We start from the raw sequence: 17,628 nt of genomic DNA, 5'->3' as shown, positions 1-17,628 counted from the left end.
CTAGATAAGCTTCCATCTTCTAACCTGATGAGGACAGGAGTGTACAGCAGAGCGGCTATTGGGGTGACATTAATGCCCATAAGCATCTTGTTATCAATGTCCTGCAGTCCCATATTACCGTATTTCACATCTCTGTAAGTCTCATCATAGTGCAAAATCAGCTGCATCTGCAGGAGCCCTAAAATTAAGACAAGGCAAAAGTCACATGACAACATCACATGGTGAAACAAAAGTGGTTCTCTGGATTGACTACAAAGCACACTTACAGATACACAGAACATTTATATTGCACTTTTCTCCTGGTAGATGAAAGCGCCACAGCTGCAGCTCCATAGGCTGTAGCAGTGTCAGCGAGTCTAGCCCAAGGTCTCCTCACGGAATAGGTGCAAGCTTACTGAACCTTCCTTTTTCTGATACTCCAGAACAGGTGTTTTTGTGGCTACACTTGTTGTGGGTGTGGAGATCCTGATGGCCACACTTGATTTATAAGCCTTGTAAGATGAGCCCCCAGGCTGTGAGGGTCACCAAGGGAAGGCAAAGGAAGGGTTGTGAACAGGGCCGGATTTACACTTTAGGAGCTTGTAGGTACAAAGATTCTAGCCTTATAAACTCAGCTCCTCAGCACAGGCCACACTCCCAATTCCAGCCCTTATTTTCTTATATCACAGAACAAGTTAAGTGTACATGGACCTAGCAGTGGTGTAATTCAAAGAGTGGGTCTGCCAAGCAAAATCTTCAATAAAGCCCCCTCTACTATATATATATATATATATATATATATATATATATATATATATATATATATATATATATATATATATATATATATATATATATATATATAGGCTATCTGTCACAGGGCTACACACAATCAAGGGCTTCGCACAATCAAGGGCTACACACAACTAAGTCTCCACTTACATTGCCTCAAGCTCCCCCCCCCCCGTCAAGATGAGAAGAGCAGGTGGTAAATGGCAGTGTGCGTGTCCAGAGTGCACAGCCTATCTGCGCTGCAGCTGGTGTGGTGCAGGAACAAGGGGAGGAGGATACAATTCCCACACTACCCACCATGCTACTCTCACTTCCACAGGAGGCACCGATTAAGACTCGGATCTCTGCCCCTAACTACGTGCCTGCGGCTGATGGACTGGAGCTCCGTGGTAAGTGACATCACCCTCTGCTGAGAGAGGGGGCATAATGGAAGAGAGGTTAGCCGCCTCAGCCACAAAGGGCGCCTGTAGGCATGCGCCTATAGTGCCTTATGGTAAATCCGGCCCTGGTTGTGAACATTATGGTGCCCCATCAAAATCTAGCGGAGGGGGCTCATGATTTGTAGTTACGCCCCTGTTGTCAGTCACATGACTTGAAGGATATCTTTACTGTAAGCAAATTGAAACCTTATGCTAGGTACACACCATACGTTTTTTCGGCAGATAGATGGTTCGATAGATAATTTCCGTCATGTTCGATATTCTGTTCGATCGCTTTTCTGCTCAATTTCTCACAGACGTTAATGGATGTTGATAAGAAAAGATAAGATTGAGCGGGAAATCAAGCGGAAAAATGAACCGATAATCGATCGAACGGAAAATTGCCCGCAAAAAACGCATCATGTGTACCTAGCATAACTTTTTAAGAAAACAATGCTGCTTGTGTGGATGGCACGCTGATTTTTTTACTTGTATACCTTTTAAGTCACCAAGCAACTGATGAATTTGGAATTGAACTGAAATCTTGTTCAGGGATTTAGAGGCTATAGGTGTGTACACACGCCGTATTTTTACAAACGATGGGTTCGTCAGACCCTCCTGCGGGGCGGTCATTCTGCCAACAGTAGCGCCTGAGTGCAGGCTGTCGGGAGACTGATAAGACTGTTTTTGACTGATCCACTGGGCGGATCAGTCAAAAACAGTCTTATCAGTCTGCCAACAGCTTGTACTCATGTGCTACTGTCGGCAGAACGACCGCCCTGCGGGAGGGTCTGACGGACCCGTCATTTGTAAACATATGCCGTGTGTACACGCCTTAAGAATAGTACGCTATCAAAAGCACTAATCACTGCCTGATATTCCAATCAGCTACTGATCGTTTGTATGATCAGCCTTCTGCTGGCCCCTGTTGGCTATTACAATCAGATTGCAAGGTGTGTGGCTACCCTCAGTTGCAATATAACAGTTATCAGAAATTATCAAAAATATCTGTTGCATACTATTATTTTTATCTTATATTTTGTTTTAGCACATTCCAATTTAGTCCCAGGAAGATCCAACATATCAAAGGGAAATAAAGTGACATGTGGCATGATGACTCAAACATGGGAAATTCTACCTACTGAGAACTTGCCTATGTTCACTTTTTACAGTTTTATATAATGTCGGTGCAGCTGGACTGCAGCAACTCTTTTGAAAACTAATCAGAGGTCATAAGACATTTGTGTGGCTGTGCAAATATTTTGCAAGGTAATGATTATGGGCCCGGGCACACTCTCATGATGCCATCAATAGCAGGCAGCCATGCATTTGACACATGAGCATGGCACGTGCTTTGCTTTTCATTGCAACGCTGAACCTTGTTCAACTATATTAGAATGCAACAGTGCAGCATTGCACACAGAAATGTACTGTATGCAGCACTACATGGTCTATGCACTGTGTGATGTCCTAGCATATCACATACTGATGTGCATAGCTAAAATCAGCTCAGCAATGCAGCAGTGAGTTCAGGCCCTAATACATTATAATTTCTCTGTGTGGGAGTGAAATGAACAGCAGTAATGTAAGTGTGATGTCAAACATGGTTTAGGCTTACAGGCTAAAATTTCCAACAAAATAAAATGTAGGACTCAAGAAAACTGTTCTTCTGATACAATGATTTATCTTATAAGTTTATTTTCACTTCATGTTTGCTTTAAAGACTCTTACTTTCTACTTTTTCTAAGGTTAGTAATCACCTTAACCTATCCTACGTTGTTTTTTAAAATGGCTGATATTTGATGTCAAAATTTTGCGCCCTTTATCTGGGTAATATCGCAAAAAAGAAAGGGACGCTAAAAAGTTATTAAATTAGCATTTGTGAATTTGCATTTCTGTGCATGCACTCACTACATGTACACTTTTTAGAAATAAAACTCAATGACAGCTTGGATTTATTAAAATATTTTCTAACTGCATGTCCACGCATGCAACTGCAATAATTTCACAAACACTAATTTGCTTCCATTTTAACAACTCTACCAATTAACAAGATCAACCATCAGCTCAGCAGAATGTTGATAAATGGAGTCTGCAGCACCTACAAGAAGTATTCTTGAGCACAATGGGATCTAAAGGTACCCATACACTTATAGATTTGCAACAGATTTGACCATCAAATAGATTCCTGTCAGATACCTGTCAGATCAAATCTGACAGGAATCTATCTGATGTGTGCCACACACTAGATTTCCAATATATTTTAGTATGAAATCTATTGAAAATCCATCAAAATGCATTGCTGTAACTATTTGATCCAATGCAATGCTATTGGGCAATCGATCAGCCACCAGCAGGCGATCGACCTAGAATTTCCACCAGGACCGGTTGACTAAATCGATCGAAATCAGTCAGAAATCAATCATGCTGCGTGCTGCATCGATTTCTAGCCAAATTGATCAGAGCAGTTGAAACGCCCATATATCGATGGCAGAAATCGACCAGTGTATGGGTACCTTTAGAGTGATGGTGGTGGGGGGTGGGGTGTTAGCAGAGTCCAAATTGTTGTAGTCATGATATCAATGGTGTATGATGATTCACAGTAATACCGATAGCAATCACGATTTTGATTCTCCATTGTTTTGTTTACTACTTTGACTTTCTCAGGGTTGCTACTTGTTGCTACTTAAAAAAAAACACGAAATAAATAAATATAGCTAAAAAAAGAATAAAAAACTGCAGACAGGTAGAGGAGAAAGTAAAGATCCTGAATATACTGCAGTCTTCAATTATATTACAGAGGAACTCTAAGATGTGAGCATTTAGCAAAAAAAAAAAATATGTATGTTCAAATAGGCTGAGGAATGCAGACTACCTATTGACAGGCTTTAGTTGTACTGTGGCATTCAGCTTGTGTAGGTGACAACCCTGCAAGGTAAACTATTATAACTGCTAGTATTTTCATTTTCTGAACGGCCTTGAATAAGAGCCTTCAAAAATGTGGGCTATGTGTTAAGGATCAGCATGCTGCAAGCTTACTGTAGCCTCATACAGACAATGGTGCCTGAAAGGAGTATGAGGCCAAAGTCCAACTCAAATGAAGCACAATGGAACAAAAATCTAACAAATCTGTTTGTTAAAGGTTGAAAAAAATAAAAAATTCTGATTCTTAAACTGGGTATATAGACTTAAAAAAAAAAGGATTATTGTTGGTCTTTGCAAGCAGTTTCTGCACATTATTCTCTGAATTAAATTAGTAATGATGCGCAACAATAATTCTGGCACACACTTTATCTCATGAGGACCTCTACCATTCTGTGTTGCAACATACCCAAATAAACCCCATAGGTTATAGCAGCGGCCAAGCTTGCAGAGATAACGCTCTTCACAGTCAAGAGTCTTTTCCGGCGATAATATCTACTCTCCTCCACCTCTTCATTATATTCTCCGTTGTCGCCCAGAAACTCGTCCATCTGTTCCACAAAGAGAATCTCAGTAAAATAATATTTAAATCTGAACTGGTTAAAAGGCTAACGCTAGGCATGGGTACGCTTGAATAAAATACAGTCAGAAAATTTTGATTGCTTTACCACCTTGGATCACTCATTTTTGATCAGATTTACTCAGAAATCTGATTAAATACCAGCACCAGCACTACCTTTGTACTGTTGCCCCCTTCCAGCATACCCCTGACTACCTCCTGTGGTTGATGAGGGAACAAGGCAAGGAGTGGCAAAGTGGCAAATTTTTGTGCCTCGCATAGACTGCAATGTTAAGTGCGGCTAAAGCATTGCCCAGTGTATAATTTGGGCACTGGAGGTGCAGCTTATAAACAACATTTCCTGGCGAGAAATCAGAAGGTGAAATTGGCGGAGGAAGACTTTAGTGGAGCAGGTTGCAGCCCAGGTGGGCAATGGTTAGAGTGAGAAGAGGGTTAGGGAAAGTAAAAGTAGAATATCGGTATTAGCCAGTGCCCAATAGTAGAACATCTGACAGCTTCACCCGAAGGCCCAATTTTCTGTACACTCTTTTTCAGCATACACATTTGGACACCTCATAGCACACACTACAAAGCTGCAAGTAGAGTGGGAGGTTTTCTGCACAGAGGTACTACTTAACTCCACCTACCTCCTCTCTGGAGCACAGGAAGGAAATGAGGTCAGTTTCATACTGAGTGGAAAACTGGCTGGTGCTCCCTTCCTAGCTCCACCTCGACCCACTCATTTGGGCTATAATGGGATGGAGGGGGGGGGGGGCGCAATTTGGACAGAATACAAACTGCCATTTAGTGTAGCCAAGCTGCATTAGACATTAGCATAGGAAGTTTACATTGCAATCCACACCAGCGCCAAGTAATAAAGACATGAATAATGCAAAAATGGTTTATGTTCAAATGTCATAACTGTGTGCATTGCAAATTATGATATACTAGTGGACCTAAGCCCGTTAGAATAACCGTCTCTAGGCCACCCTCACAACCCCCCTCCCCCCCTGCCGCCAGCTGCATGTCACTGCACATGCGCGTGCACTGTGCGCACGCCCACGCGCTGCCCTTACACCCTGCGACCCCTTGCCCGTTTCCCCTACTGCTCTAAAGGCTGCTTGCATGCCACGCATGCACAGTACCCAAAAGCACGGACACAGGGACACGCAGGAGGAGGACGCAGCGACAAAAGGGGGTTTATTATATAGGATTCCACACAAAACACATTTAATAAAAACAAATCTGAATTAGAGTATTAAGTAAAGTATTAGGCAAAGGAAATGGGTAAGTCAAGGAAAGGTCGGGAGAGAAGGTTAGTATTAAGGTAGGCAAGGAGAATAGGGTCAGAACTGGCCAGACAGAGTGTATTGTTTTGGAAGAAGAATTTGTCACCGACTAGTTTTGTGTGCCTGATGGATAATGTGGGAAATGTTGCGTGGTATAGAGGTGCGTACACACACTAAAATTCTGTCCCCCCTCCCCCGGGTCAGGACTCGATCCTTTGGTGACGGTTCAGGGCCTCATACAGGAACCGTATAGCGTGTACACGTCTTTAACCCTTTGGGGACCGGCTACCTAACCCCCTTTAAGGACCAGGCCATTTTACATGCGGCGGGCGCAATTTGGGGGGTCAGGCAGGCGGATCCCTGGTAGGGCTAGCTGGGCATGGTGTCCCCTCTGTGGCGAGGTGTCCCCTGTATTGCCAGCAGCTTTTACTCACCTCCCAGGCTCCAGTGATGAGCAGCTCTAGCCCCCTCCGCTCTGGCCGGCATCCTCGCTCACACTGCCGTTAAGTTCCAGGTTGCAGTCATCATCAAGCCGGTACCCGACACTTATGTCAGAGCAAGCCAGAGATGCCAGCCAGAGCGGAGAGCAGGGCCGGGCCAAGGCAGAGGCGAGAGAGGCTCCAGCCTCAGGGCGCAGTGTAGGAGGGGGCGCACAACTCACTCAGCTATCATTCCCCTATTGGCCTCTATTCATAAAACATTTGGGGAGAAAAAATTAGTGGAGGGAAAATTCCACATCGGTATTTTAGACTTCTGGGTGGTCATTCATAAAAATGTTTCCAGCTGCGATAGCAGTGAGGTGATTGTCACGGAACAGCCGTGAGAAACGAAAACGCAACCGCAATCGGGGTCCTGCCTCAATTGTCGTTGCGCTGCCAAATCAGAATCTCATGTCTGTGGATACCAGGCCGTCCAGCCTGGGGGGGTCTCTGCTGTCTTCATAGGAGATAGTTAGCAGAGTCTTTTCATGGAAACTGGCCCTGTGACTTGCTAATTTAGCCAGAGGTGTAAAACTCAGTTTGACCAAGCTGATCTCACTCAGATGCTAATTAAGACAGCCTTTGGGGAAGACAGGAAGAGCCCACAGCTCACACCTCAATGTGAATTGACTAGCAAATGGGGCTTCCTCCTGCTGACCAGACAAACTGTCTCCAGGAGTTAAAATGATAAAGCATGGGAATTGTGATTTCTGCCTATTTAAGGAAAACAGAGTATCACCCAGAGGTGGGAGGAGTGTATTCGGATCCATTGGAATTGGACCAACGTCTCGGTATACAAATCATAATCATACCTCCTTCGGTTAAGGAGTTATGGGCCCCTCGGTAACCATACGCCCTAACACCCGCACCCAAGGTATCATATTAATCGGTAGGTTCTGGGGATCGATAATATGTAATTATTATTTGTGTGCCGGCCGCGTAGGTCGGCCTAGGGAAAATGTCAGGGTTATGGGGCTGGTGAAAGCCCCTGCCCAGATGTGATTACCATAATCCGGCCCAGGGGCCGACTCTGGAAGTCCGCCTCTGAACTCAGCTCAGTTAAAAGAAATGAGCTGCCCGGGCAACTCAGTCCTCCACATTCCATCTATATGAGAACGGTCTGCTGCCAGCCAGAGGACACATGGTTGGCGGCCATCTTGCTGAACTCTTAACTTTGATCTGAAACAAAGGATTTTACCAAGGACATTATGATTCTTCCCACAAAAAGGACATCTTTCCAGGAACTAAGTATTTTTTCTCCCTTTCTCTTATTTTTCACACTGGCTATTACTGTTTTAATAATTGTTGATTTGAATAATTGTCTGTATATATTAATTATTTATATTGCCCGTGAATAAAATACTTTATCAAAGTCATTCACTGTTCCGCTACCATGCTTATCAGCCGCACAACTGAACAAGACTTCTGAAGAGACGCTACTATTGTTGATATATAGACAGAATAGAGTGTGTTTAACTGTTTTTATTCGCAGGACCAGTCAGTCAGTCGGGTCCACTGGCCCATACCAGTGATGGTGGCAGTTATACCCTGAATTAGTGTGTATTTTGTAATTACTGTACCTCACAGGCTCCCTTCTGGTCGGACTGCTGCCCAAATTTCTGTCTGTTTCTGCGCAAAGATCGCGACCAAAGCTTGCATGGTCTGTGTGCTGAAACCGATTAGAAGGCAATTTGCGGTCTGACCACTAGGGCTCCTGTGACAGGCTGTCGGTAGGCTTGCTGAAACACAGAAGCTGGCAGAGTCCCTCAGTGTGCTGCTCTCTCTGCTGCTGCTTGGGAGGTCTGTCCCATTCACTTGCATGTATTCCGCACGCTTCTTGCTACATCCAAGGAAGCGGTATTTCCCGTCCGCATACCACTTCCTCTAATCTTTATGAATGGACATTTTGTTACTTTTTCTAGATAAATCTAGAAAATCACATCACAAGGCGGAATTTTATCACTCTGCTGGGGAATTGTAACTTTTCATGCGGAAACAGCTTTTATGAATGCACACTTTGCTAAATGGTCGGGAAAGTCAGCTGTTTTGAGCGGTAAACTTGCGGTAAAGTTTTATGAATAGAGGCCATTGTGTTTGAAGCATAGAGAAATAAGAAAAGGGGATAACTAGCCAGATAACTAGAGATTAAGGTGTTGGGGGGGGGGGGGGCCTCTTAGTCTAATAACAATCAGTGTGTGACGGCTGGGGTGGGAGGGATGGAGGGGCGCACTTTGGTGTCTCAGCCTTGGGTGCTGGAGGACCTTGTCCCGGCTCTGGCGGAGAGGAGCGGCGATCGGCGGGGGTATGTCAAGAAGGTGAGTGGATCCTCTTCTTCCTCTCCTACCGCCGCTGCTTTAATAGTGATCACTACGATACGCCGGCGATCGTAGTGATCACGTGATCAGGAGCCAATCGCGATGGCTCCTGATCACTGAGGGCAGATGTCAGCTGTCATATGACCGCTTAATCTCCCCTCTCAGGTGCGCACGATTGCCTTGGGAGTGAAAATGGCAGGTGGCATAAAATCTACACCGCATCAGGCTTAGATAGTCACAAGTGCGGCATAGGATTTACGCTCAGCGGCCCCCAAAAGGTTAAAAGTTAACTGCTCTTCTAGCTGCAATGAGCAGTAAAGAACATTTTTTTTTTCTAACAAATGCATTTCTACCTTTACCTAGAAGAGGAAATAATTAACAATTCTAACTAGTAACCCAAGTAAGGTAACAACTGTAGACATAAAACCTTAGTTACCTGAAATCTGAGGTTTGAGTTAGACGCATACATTGTGAAGCACAATAGTGTACTGTATTCAGCAGACAGCTTTTGGAATTTGTCCAGGGACTTTGTTATCCCTACTGCAGAGCTCCTTGTTTGTATTTTTATTAAATCTGTGCAGTACTGTTGCTATTTTAACCACTGATATTCGGTAATATTATGAAATTTGACCTTTGATTCATAGATAGAAGTAACTGTAATTACTAGGTGGCCTGACTGACCTGGACCAATTCTAAGACCGTGACTTTGTTTTTGTTGTGCTATAACCATCACACTAAAACTAAACTAAATTATTTTGTATTGTTTGTGATAATGTGTTTTAACTATTGTAACTACATTTATATATATCCGCGTATATCTTTTTTGTAGCATAATAATTATAGTGGTAGCTGCAGTGCAGCTGGGTCATAAGTGCCTTTCACTGTTCATACAGGTCAGCAGCAGCCCCATTGTGAAAACTATTGACTATTCAACAATATTGTTTATGTGTGTGCGTGGGGGGGGGGGGGGTAACTAATGTACCACATCCCAGCATTTAACCAACCATCACATTGTAAAAGAAATTTGATAAAAAAAGAGAGTGGTGGCTCTGCCAGGGGCATAGCAATAGTGGATCCAGAGGTTGTGACCGCGCCAGGACATTTGGACCAAAAGGGCCCTGCCTCAACCATAGTATTAGCTCTTCAATGGTGCTGTGCTGGTAATGATCACTTCTATACATGCTATAAATAGTGGTAACCATTAACATACAGGTCCGCTCCTCTGCTTATACCTCTCATACCGTGAATGTACTTGGCAGGTTTTGTTGTGCCATATGAAGAATGCTTCCGGGCCTAATGTAAAACGTGCACTGGGGTCCAAAGCTCCTTAGCTATGCCATTGTCTGCCGCCCTAGTAGTTTTGTGCTGTTCAACACAACCTCATAAAATAAACACAGCCCAATCAATAAAAATGCACCACTGCTCCCAATAATGTTTTGTATTGATCCATTTTCTAAAATCAACTGGTTTATCGATTGGCAAGCTGGCAGCAAATACATTTCTGGCTAATTCAGTCAATCTTATGCTGGGAATACACAGCTCGATTCTGAGCTGATAAGATGGCTCGATAGATAATTTCCGACATGTCTTCTCATTGAAGTGAATTGAAAAAAAAAGATAAGAAAAATGAGTGGAAGATAAGAGAATTGAGCGGGCAAAACGATTGGGCACAGAATCGATCGCCAGAATCGACCCGTGTATTTCCAGCATTACTCCCTATGTGGGGGCAGGCATATAATATTAGCTGTGGTAAGTGATTAACCTCAACCTGATTTGATCATTTGCACTAGATCAGATCTCAGGAGGCAACTCATCTAATACCACTCACTCCATTGCAGCCTTGTGTTTGTTTCAGTACTATACTAGGCTAGTCCATCCATGTCATACCAGTCTGAAAGCAACCTTTATCTTATTCAAGAAGAGAAAAAAATCTGAGCCAGGAAATGATAGACTTGTTAGCTTAACTCAAGGTGTGTGTAAACTGTTTGAATGTATCCTAAGGTACGCTATACAAAATTATAACGCGCAGACAAATCTCATGTTACATCATCAGCATAGGATTATTAAAGGCAAGTCAGTCTCACCAACATGCTCAGCTTTTATGAAGGGGTGAATGCACATTTACGGTAGATCTTGGGAAAGCTAGATAGATGTAGTGTACTTAAAGTGTACCACAGCTTAATAATGAAAAAGATTTTATAAATACCTGGGGCTTCCTCCAGTTCCATCTGCTCCGATCGCTCCCTTTGTTCCAAAAGCAAAGTTTCAGTGAAGTGCATTCAAACGACATTAGAGTTATTAGCTTTTGCCACTAGGGTCTTACCTATAGGGAGAGTATTTTCCAGATGTCTGGCTTTGCTAATTTTGGGAAAAGGAGTAATTGTGCCATACTCGAATTCCTCAGGAAGTCAGAGAAGAACTATTAATTTGGAAACATTTTCTGAAATCATTTATTGGGCGGTCTATGTGGCAGGATGATTTTATAGTGGATTCTGATTTTCTACTAGTTACGGATGGGGCTGGTTCGGTCGGGTTTGGGGCCTTTTGAAATGGCAAATGGTGTGCTGAAACCTGGGCAGAGTCGTGGATAGATAGTGGTGCCACCAGATCTAAAGTTTTGTTGGAACTTTTCCTGGTTTTAGTTTCCACCCCGTTAAAGGGCCAGTTTTTTAGGAACAAACGTATACTTATTCAGACAGACAACAAAGGGCTGGTATTTGCCATTAACTGCCTGTCTTCACAGTCTCCTTTGGTTACTCCCTTAGACATTTGGTGTTGTTGTGTTTAAAATTGAACATTTGGTTAAAAGCGAAACATTTGCCTGGCAAGAACAATACAGTGGCTGATGCCCTATCCCATCAAAACTACATGGTGAGGCATGTTACTTGCTTACTACATGGCGAGGCATGCCTGGCTCACCTGTGGAGCCTGATACGGTAATCATAACCGAAAACATCAAGAGGTTGGTGGATTTTGCTACTTGGTCAGCCTATTCAGATTTGTGGGAGCTTTGGAAGTCTTTTTGTCTTCATCATAATTCCTCTTTTTTGAGTTGGAGAAGTGGTCTTATGCTTTATTTTCAATAGGGTTAGCCATGGGGTGTCTTTTGGGTCCCTTTTCCTTTCCATTGTCTCGCGGGCATATCCTTCTTTCATAAACTACATGGGTCCGCTCCTAATAATGATAATTTTTGGTGAAGTAATTTCTCAAAAAAACAGTTTCAAACTGCTTTTTGTTTGGTGTACTTTGCAGCTTTGCCCATTTCTGAACTGGTTTCTCCAGCTAGGTGGAAACTTTCCCCTTTATTGGCTGATGATGTGGTTCTCTAGAGTGGGCAAGTATGGGTTTTTGTTCGCAAATCAAAAACTAATCAGGTGGGTAGGGATGTCTGGCTCTGCTTGAATGCTCGTCCTGGGTCCAAGTTGTGTCCTCTTCATGTGTTGTCCTCTTTTATTTTTGTCTGTCCTCAAGCTAATTCCTTTCTAGCTCACGCGGATGGTCTTCCACTAAAGAAAATTTCAATTCTCGTCTGTTTTCAAGTTTTGTTTGTCTCAGTGTTTCAATTCTCGTCTGTTTTCAAGTTTTGTTTGTCTCACCGTTTTTCATCTCAATCCTTTCACATAGGGGCTGGTACAGAAGCAGCCAGGATTGGTCTGGGTGAGGATGTTATAAAAAGGTTGGGGCATTGAGAATCCTCCCGTTTTATGCTCTACATTAGACCGGGTTTAATTTTGTACTCATTTTGTGTTTTGTTTTACAGATTGTAGGTGGAGAATAGTTAGGATTCGTAGGCATTTGTTTGGGGTTTTTAGGCCCATAGAGGGAAAGACATTCTGTTAACCTGGATTTGCCTGCCCATTCGCTTTTGGTAAATGGAAAGGTATTAGTGGTATGTGTTGGGGTCCGTTATCGGATTTTGGTAATGACTGTTTGCCCAGGGAGCAGCCTCCAGACATTTTGGTGCTACATTTGGTAGGGAATGATTTGGTTAAAAAGAAGACTTTGGCCCTTATGGAAGAAATTACTTTGGATCTAGCCTACTGGCATTAGCAACTTTCAGATACAATTCTGTGTTTTTTTCTGAGCTGATTCCTTGGCTAAAATGGTTTCGGTTTACGGATTTGAACTTCCTTGACAAAATTTGGAAGAGGGTGAATTGTAAGTTGTGCAAATGTATGCCTTCCTCGGGTGGTGTGTCCTGGGGTGGGGATTTGAAACTTACCTCGTTCACCGATGTCCTGCATTGCGTCTCCATGGCAACAGGGCGTCGCATGGCGTGACATCAGGAAGCAAAAGCGTGTCATGTGATGCCCTGTTGCCATGGATATGCAACGCAGGACATTGATGAAGAAGGTGAGTTTCAAATCCCCCACTGCCCGCTCACAGCTTTTCACAGAGGGAGGGGGGTTGGAAACTTCAGGCACACATAAAGTTTGCACACGCCTGAGCTAACCCCATCCCCCCACCGCTCCTCTTCCCCTGTACATGTGAGCTGAGTTCTGCTGGAGGAAGAACAGAGAATAGACTGCAGTGTCATGGTTGCAGGCGAATAACGTGAAGTGAGGAGCCATAAGCTGCAAGTGTGTGTATATGCAACGTGTGAGAAACATGTCTGTGCATGCTAGAGGTGATTGCTAAGCAGTGTCCGTACATTGTATGACTCAGTGTCCCATATAGTTTACTCCCAGTATTTTAGCAACAATCCCACATATTGCATCTATTACTTTACTGGCTCCTGGTTCAGCGGCGTTTGTCCCGCTATGTGTACGTGCGTGCTAAGCTGCAGATTTATCTATGGTGCCAATCCTTCAAGTGTCTGCTACTCCTTTTACTGACTTCATGCCTCATTACACAGATACTCCAGTGCCTTGATCTTAGCTGGTCTGCGATTCCTGCTTATTCTTTTTGTCTCTGCTGGGGTGATCCTAGTGGTCACAACCTGGTGGCCACTTGCAGCAAAGTAGTCCGTTGCACACTAGGGTTAGCGGCCTATCGTCCCTTGCGGAGAACTCTCATGAGGACCAGTGGTCACTTAGGTTTTTCCTAATGACTGTAACAGCAACTAACAACCAGATAGAGACTACGAGAGATCCACCCTCTATGGATGACCTATAGACCCAGATTGCCAAACTTTGCATCAAGTACAAGAAGCCCATCAGAGGCCTGAGAAAAGGCTTCAGAGCATCTCTATGCCATCTCCTGCTCCAGCCACTACTTCTCCTACTGCAACAGCATACGCTTTTGAACCTAAACTCCTGTTGCCTGATTGTTTTAGTGGGGATCAGAGAAAGTTCCATCAGTTCAAAAGTACCTGCCAACTTTACTTGAGGCATCTTGTGCCCAGCACCCACCGCACCACCACACTTCACCAGAAGTGTATGTGACTTTTCATGACACTTTGTATGTGTATCATGTCTGATCTTTAATGATGGAATAAAGCACCTGCAGTGCCGATTGACTCCGCCTCCTTCTCATTTATGTACAACTTTACTTGACACTGCATCATAGCAGCTATACTGAGGGGTCCAATCTTTTCTCACTATTCAAAACAGAAAAAAAAGGATTTGCCTGGTGTTCTGCTTTAAGGTCTGACATGTGCTTTATCTAACTGTAAAGAAGCATACAGAGTTTGTCTCTAATATATTTATATACAGTTTAACTGGTAGCGAGAAGAATCTGTTAATGCAGAGAATAGTCGGAAAACGTATACAATTGTAAAGTCACACCATACCTGTTCATTAGCACCATCCAGGTCTGGGTTTTCCTGCTGCATGGGTAGTGCTCCAGCTCCGTCAGCTGCTATCCCATTAATGGAAGCATCCTGATATAACTGAGCCATTGTTTGTCCCACTGACTCCCCTCCTAAAAAAGCAAGCAACACATCAATATTGTGGCACAGAAAGCATTGCATCTTTGCTGTCTGCTTAATGACCACACATGCAGCAATTGTTTCAGGCATTTTGGGGAAAATTAACCACTCTTATATAGTATGAGTGTACTCCCAGGCAACCTTTTGTTAGACGTTTTCATGGCCTAATTAAAGACACCAAGCATGTGTTATCTAGATTAGACTCTGTAGAGGGGTACTCATGTTATAGATGGGGAACACATGATGTAAAAGCTCTTTATTCCTCAATACCACACAGGCTAGCACAGCAATTGACTTCCTCAAATTATTGGCTCCAGTTCATGCATTCAATATTCAGGTGGCCATGTGTAACGATTGTGGAACTTTCTCCGTGATCAGCGCACAACGCGTGCGCTGACACGGCGGAAATCCTCCACAAGCGTATATTTGCAGGCACCCAGCAAAAGGTGCTACGCACCTGTAGAGGGAAATTCCTGTCGGCAGATGGCGCCGGGAGTGCAGAGGAACCAATCCTCTGTACCTCCACAAATGCCAGACAGGAATTGTACGAAGCGCAGAACGCAATCGCAAGAGAGGCAATTGCGAATGAGATTGAGCAAAGGGACAGGTTGTATGTGTGTGCGCCAATCCAGTCGCCACCCCGCGACCGCGCACACACAACAGCAGATATGAAATAGGAATGCAATCGCGAGAGGTGCGATCGCCAGACGTGACACAAGGCAGATCAGAATAGAATACGAGGGTAGCAAAGGCACAGCAAATAATACAATAAGGAGATACGGAAAATAACAAACGCTAGCTAACCGCGAACACCGCACTCATTCGCAACAGTGCACGCGGTTATGCGCGGTCTCCACGTGATAAGCACAATAGAGACAAGCACGCCTAACTAACCATCGACAGACAAACATGAAACAGAGGACGCGAGCGATTGCTTAACGGTTACCTCACCGAGCCTCCAGCAAGCGTAGCAGACAAGACAGACACACGAAAACAGGGACAAGCGAGAGATAGGATCCACAGCACTAGCGAAAAGTGGCTAGCGCGATCCAGGTACAGAGTAGCAGAACAGAAGGATCCCCAGCGCTAGCGAAAAGTAGCTAGCGCGATCCCAGAAGACAGAACAGAAGGATCCCCAGCGCTAGCGAAAAGTAGCTAGCGCGATCCCAGGAGACAGAACAGAAGAGATAGCTGGTATCAACCGCTGCACCAGCTATACTCCAAGAACAGAAATCAGAACCATTTCCTGTCGACCACCTTTGGGACAGGACAATGGCAACAGGCAAGACAAGACAGAACAGGCAATACAGATAATACAACCTGACTGGGCTAGAAGGGGAGCCTAAAGGAATTAACTATACTCGGTGTGCGCCGTGGTGGTGGGGGGGGGGTGGGCGGGGGGCGCCGCGGGCGCCGCCCCCGGGGGCTCCCGGGCGACCTTTTTTGCTGGGTTTGGTGTGGTTGCGCCCTCTCCGGTGATGCGTGCGGCCGGGCCCGCCCTCCTCTGCCCGAGTCGGGCTGGTGACGATCGCGTCCCCCGACCCTCCCCTTTGGGGGCGGGATTTGGGGTGGGTGGGTGCGGCGCGCCGCTATTGGCTGGGCGCTGCCACATAGTGTACGTTGGGACGACAGGATGTTGAATGCTGTAGCCACGCCCACCTGAGGAAACCGGAAGTGTCCGGTGAAACATGTCGTGGGCTAGCGTGGTTTGCCTGGCGTGTGTGTGATCGCTGCCCCGGCGCCCTGCTCCACGCCCCTTTGCTCTGGACTGCCCAGGGACTCCAATGCTTGCCCTGGTAGAGCTCTCTGCCTCTGCTTCATCGACGCACAAGGCATAACTTGGATTACTCCGAACTTAACATCATCTCGATACAACTGCAGGACACTGGGAGCTGGACATCGGCGGATTGGTACTGTATGACAAAGTACTTTTACCACATGAGCACATGCAGCTGCTACTAACCAATGCATACAGTGTCGGCTTCCCTTGTTTGCATGCTATCAAGTACTTGTGCATTTATGACTATGCTATTCTGCTATGCTGTGTCACCACTGGCTACTAATAACAACAGCATTTCTAGTCAATGATCCAATGGACTTGGAGTTTGCATTTTTAAGTTTGTTCTGAACTAGCAACAGTGTGTCCATGGCAATAACTGATGTTACATTGATTATTACATGCAGGTGAACAGATCTGGAGGACACATTTTTTCCTTGTCTTGCCTTGTCCCCTTTTTTCATAACATCTTTTGGATTTTTTCAGCATTCAAGGACCTCATCTCTTTGGAGGGACTTTATGCTTGTTTTTTTTACTGGTACCAGTGGTCGCAATAGTGACCAGTCACAGGGGCAGGTGTATGAGTCTGGAGTGAATCTGACACAAGGAGTGGGTTATGCATGAGGGTCGCAGGGTTTCTGATCCACCACGGTTTGGCATTTTTTAATATTTTGTATTTTGGATAATAAAATTAAAGTTATGATATTTTAAATTAATAATAGGTGTTTTGGTTGATTTCATTGGGATATACGCCCCCCCGACCTTTCCTCTTAACATTTTTGTATTTTTGATAATTGGAGGACGATATCCCAAGCTAAACATATAATTTCTTGTGGACTGTTCCATCTCGTCAGCAAGGGGAGAATACCCCACTGTTTGGGGCATATGTGGACGGAAGTCCTGTGACGAGACGGGGATACAGCTAACTGGGCTATTATAGGTACTTCTTCGTGAGTGGAATGCTGCATTGGGATGCTCTGGTTTCGCAGGTGGAGAGGGATTGCTCCCAGACTCGCACTAGCAGGGATGCCCACCAGCTAATCAATGGGGGGTTTCGAAAGTTGACTAAACTATATGAAAAGAAATCGCGATTACACTGGAATCTCAGGTATAACAAGATATACCTGAGTGACCAGTTGGCACCACTGTGGTTTCCAGGTATTTCCTCATAGGCATAATATTGCAGAGGAATTCAAAAAGAGGTGGGAGGCAAACTTTGAAACATGTG

The 17,628-nt window shown here is 44.5% G+C and overlaps 1 protein-coding gene across 1 annotated transcript in view; it reads right to left on the bottom strand.

Moving 5' to 3' along the window:
• The window catches only part of LOC137536146 (protein unc-93 homolog B1-like), a 65,596-nt gene that overhangs the window by 37,807 nt on the left and 10,161 nt on the right, over nt 1–17,628 (bottom strand). The window contains exons 2-4 of the mRNA XM_068258223.1: nt 14,486–14,616; nt 4,522–4,663; nt 25–178 (exon numbers count right to left, since the gene is read on the bottom strand). Coding sequence (XP_068114324.1) covers nt 25–178; nt 4,522–4,663; nt 14,486–14,593 — 404 coding nt within the window. The 5' untranslated portion in view covers nt 14,594–14,616. The remainder of the gene's footprint in view (nt 1–24; nt 179–4,521; nt 4,664–14,485; nt 14,617–17,628) is intronic.

Source organism: Hyperolius riggenbachi, chromosome 10 (assembly GCF_040937935.1).
Source record: "Hyperolius riggenbachi isolate aHypRig1 chromosome 10, aHypRig1.pri, whole genome shotgun sequence".
NCBI lineage: Eukaryota > Metazoa > Chordata > Amphibia > Anura > Hyperoliidae > Hyperolius > Hyperolius riggenbachi.
This window is presented reverse-complemented; position numbering and strand designations above follow the sequence as displayed.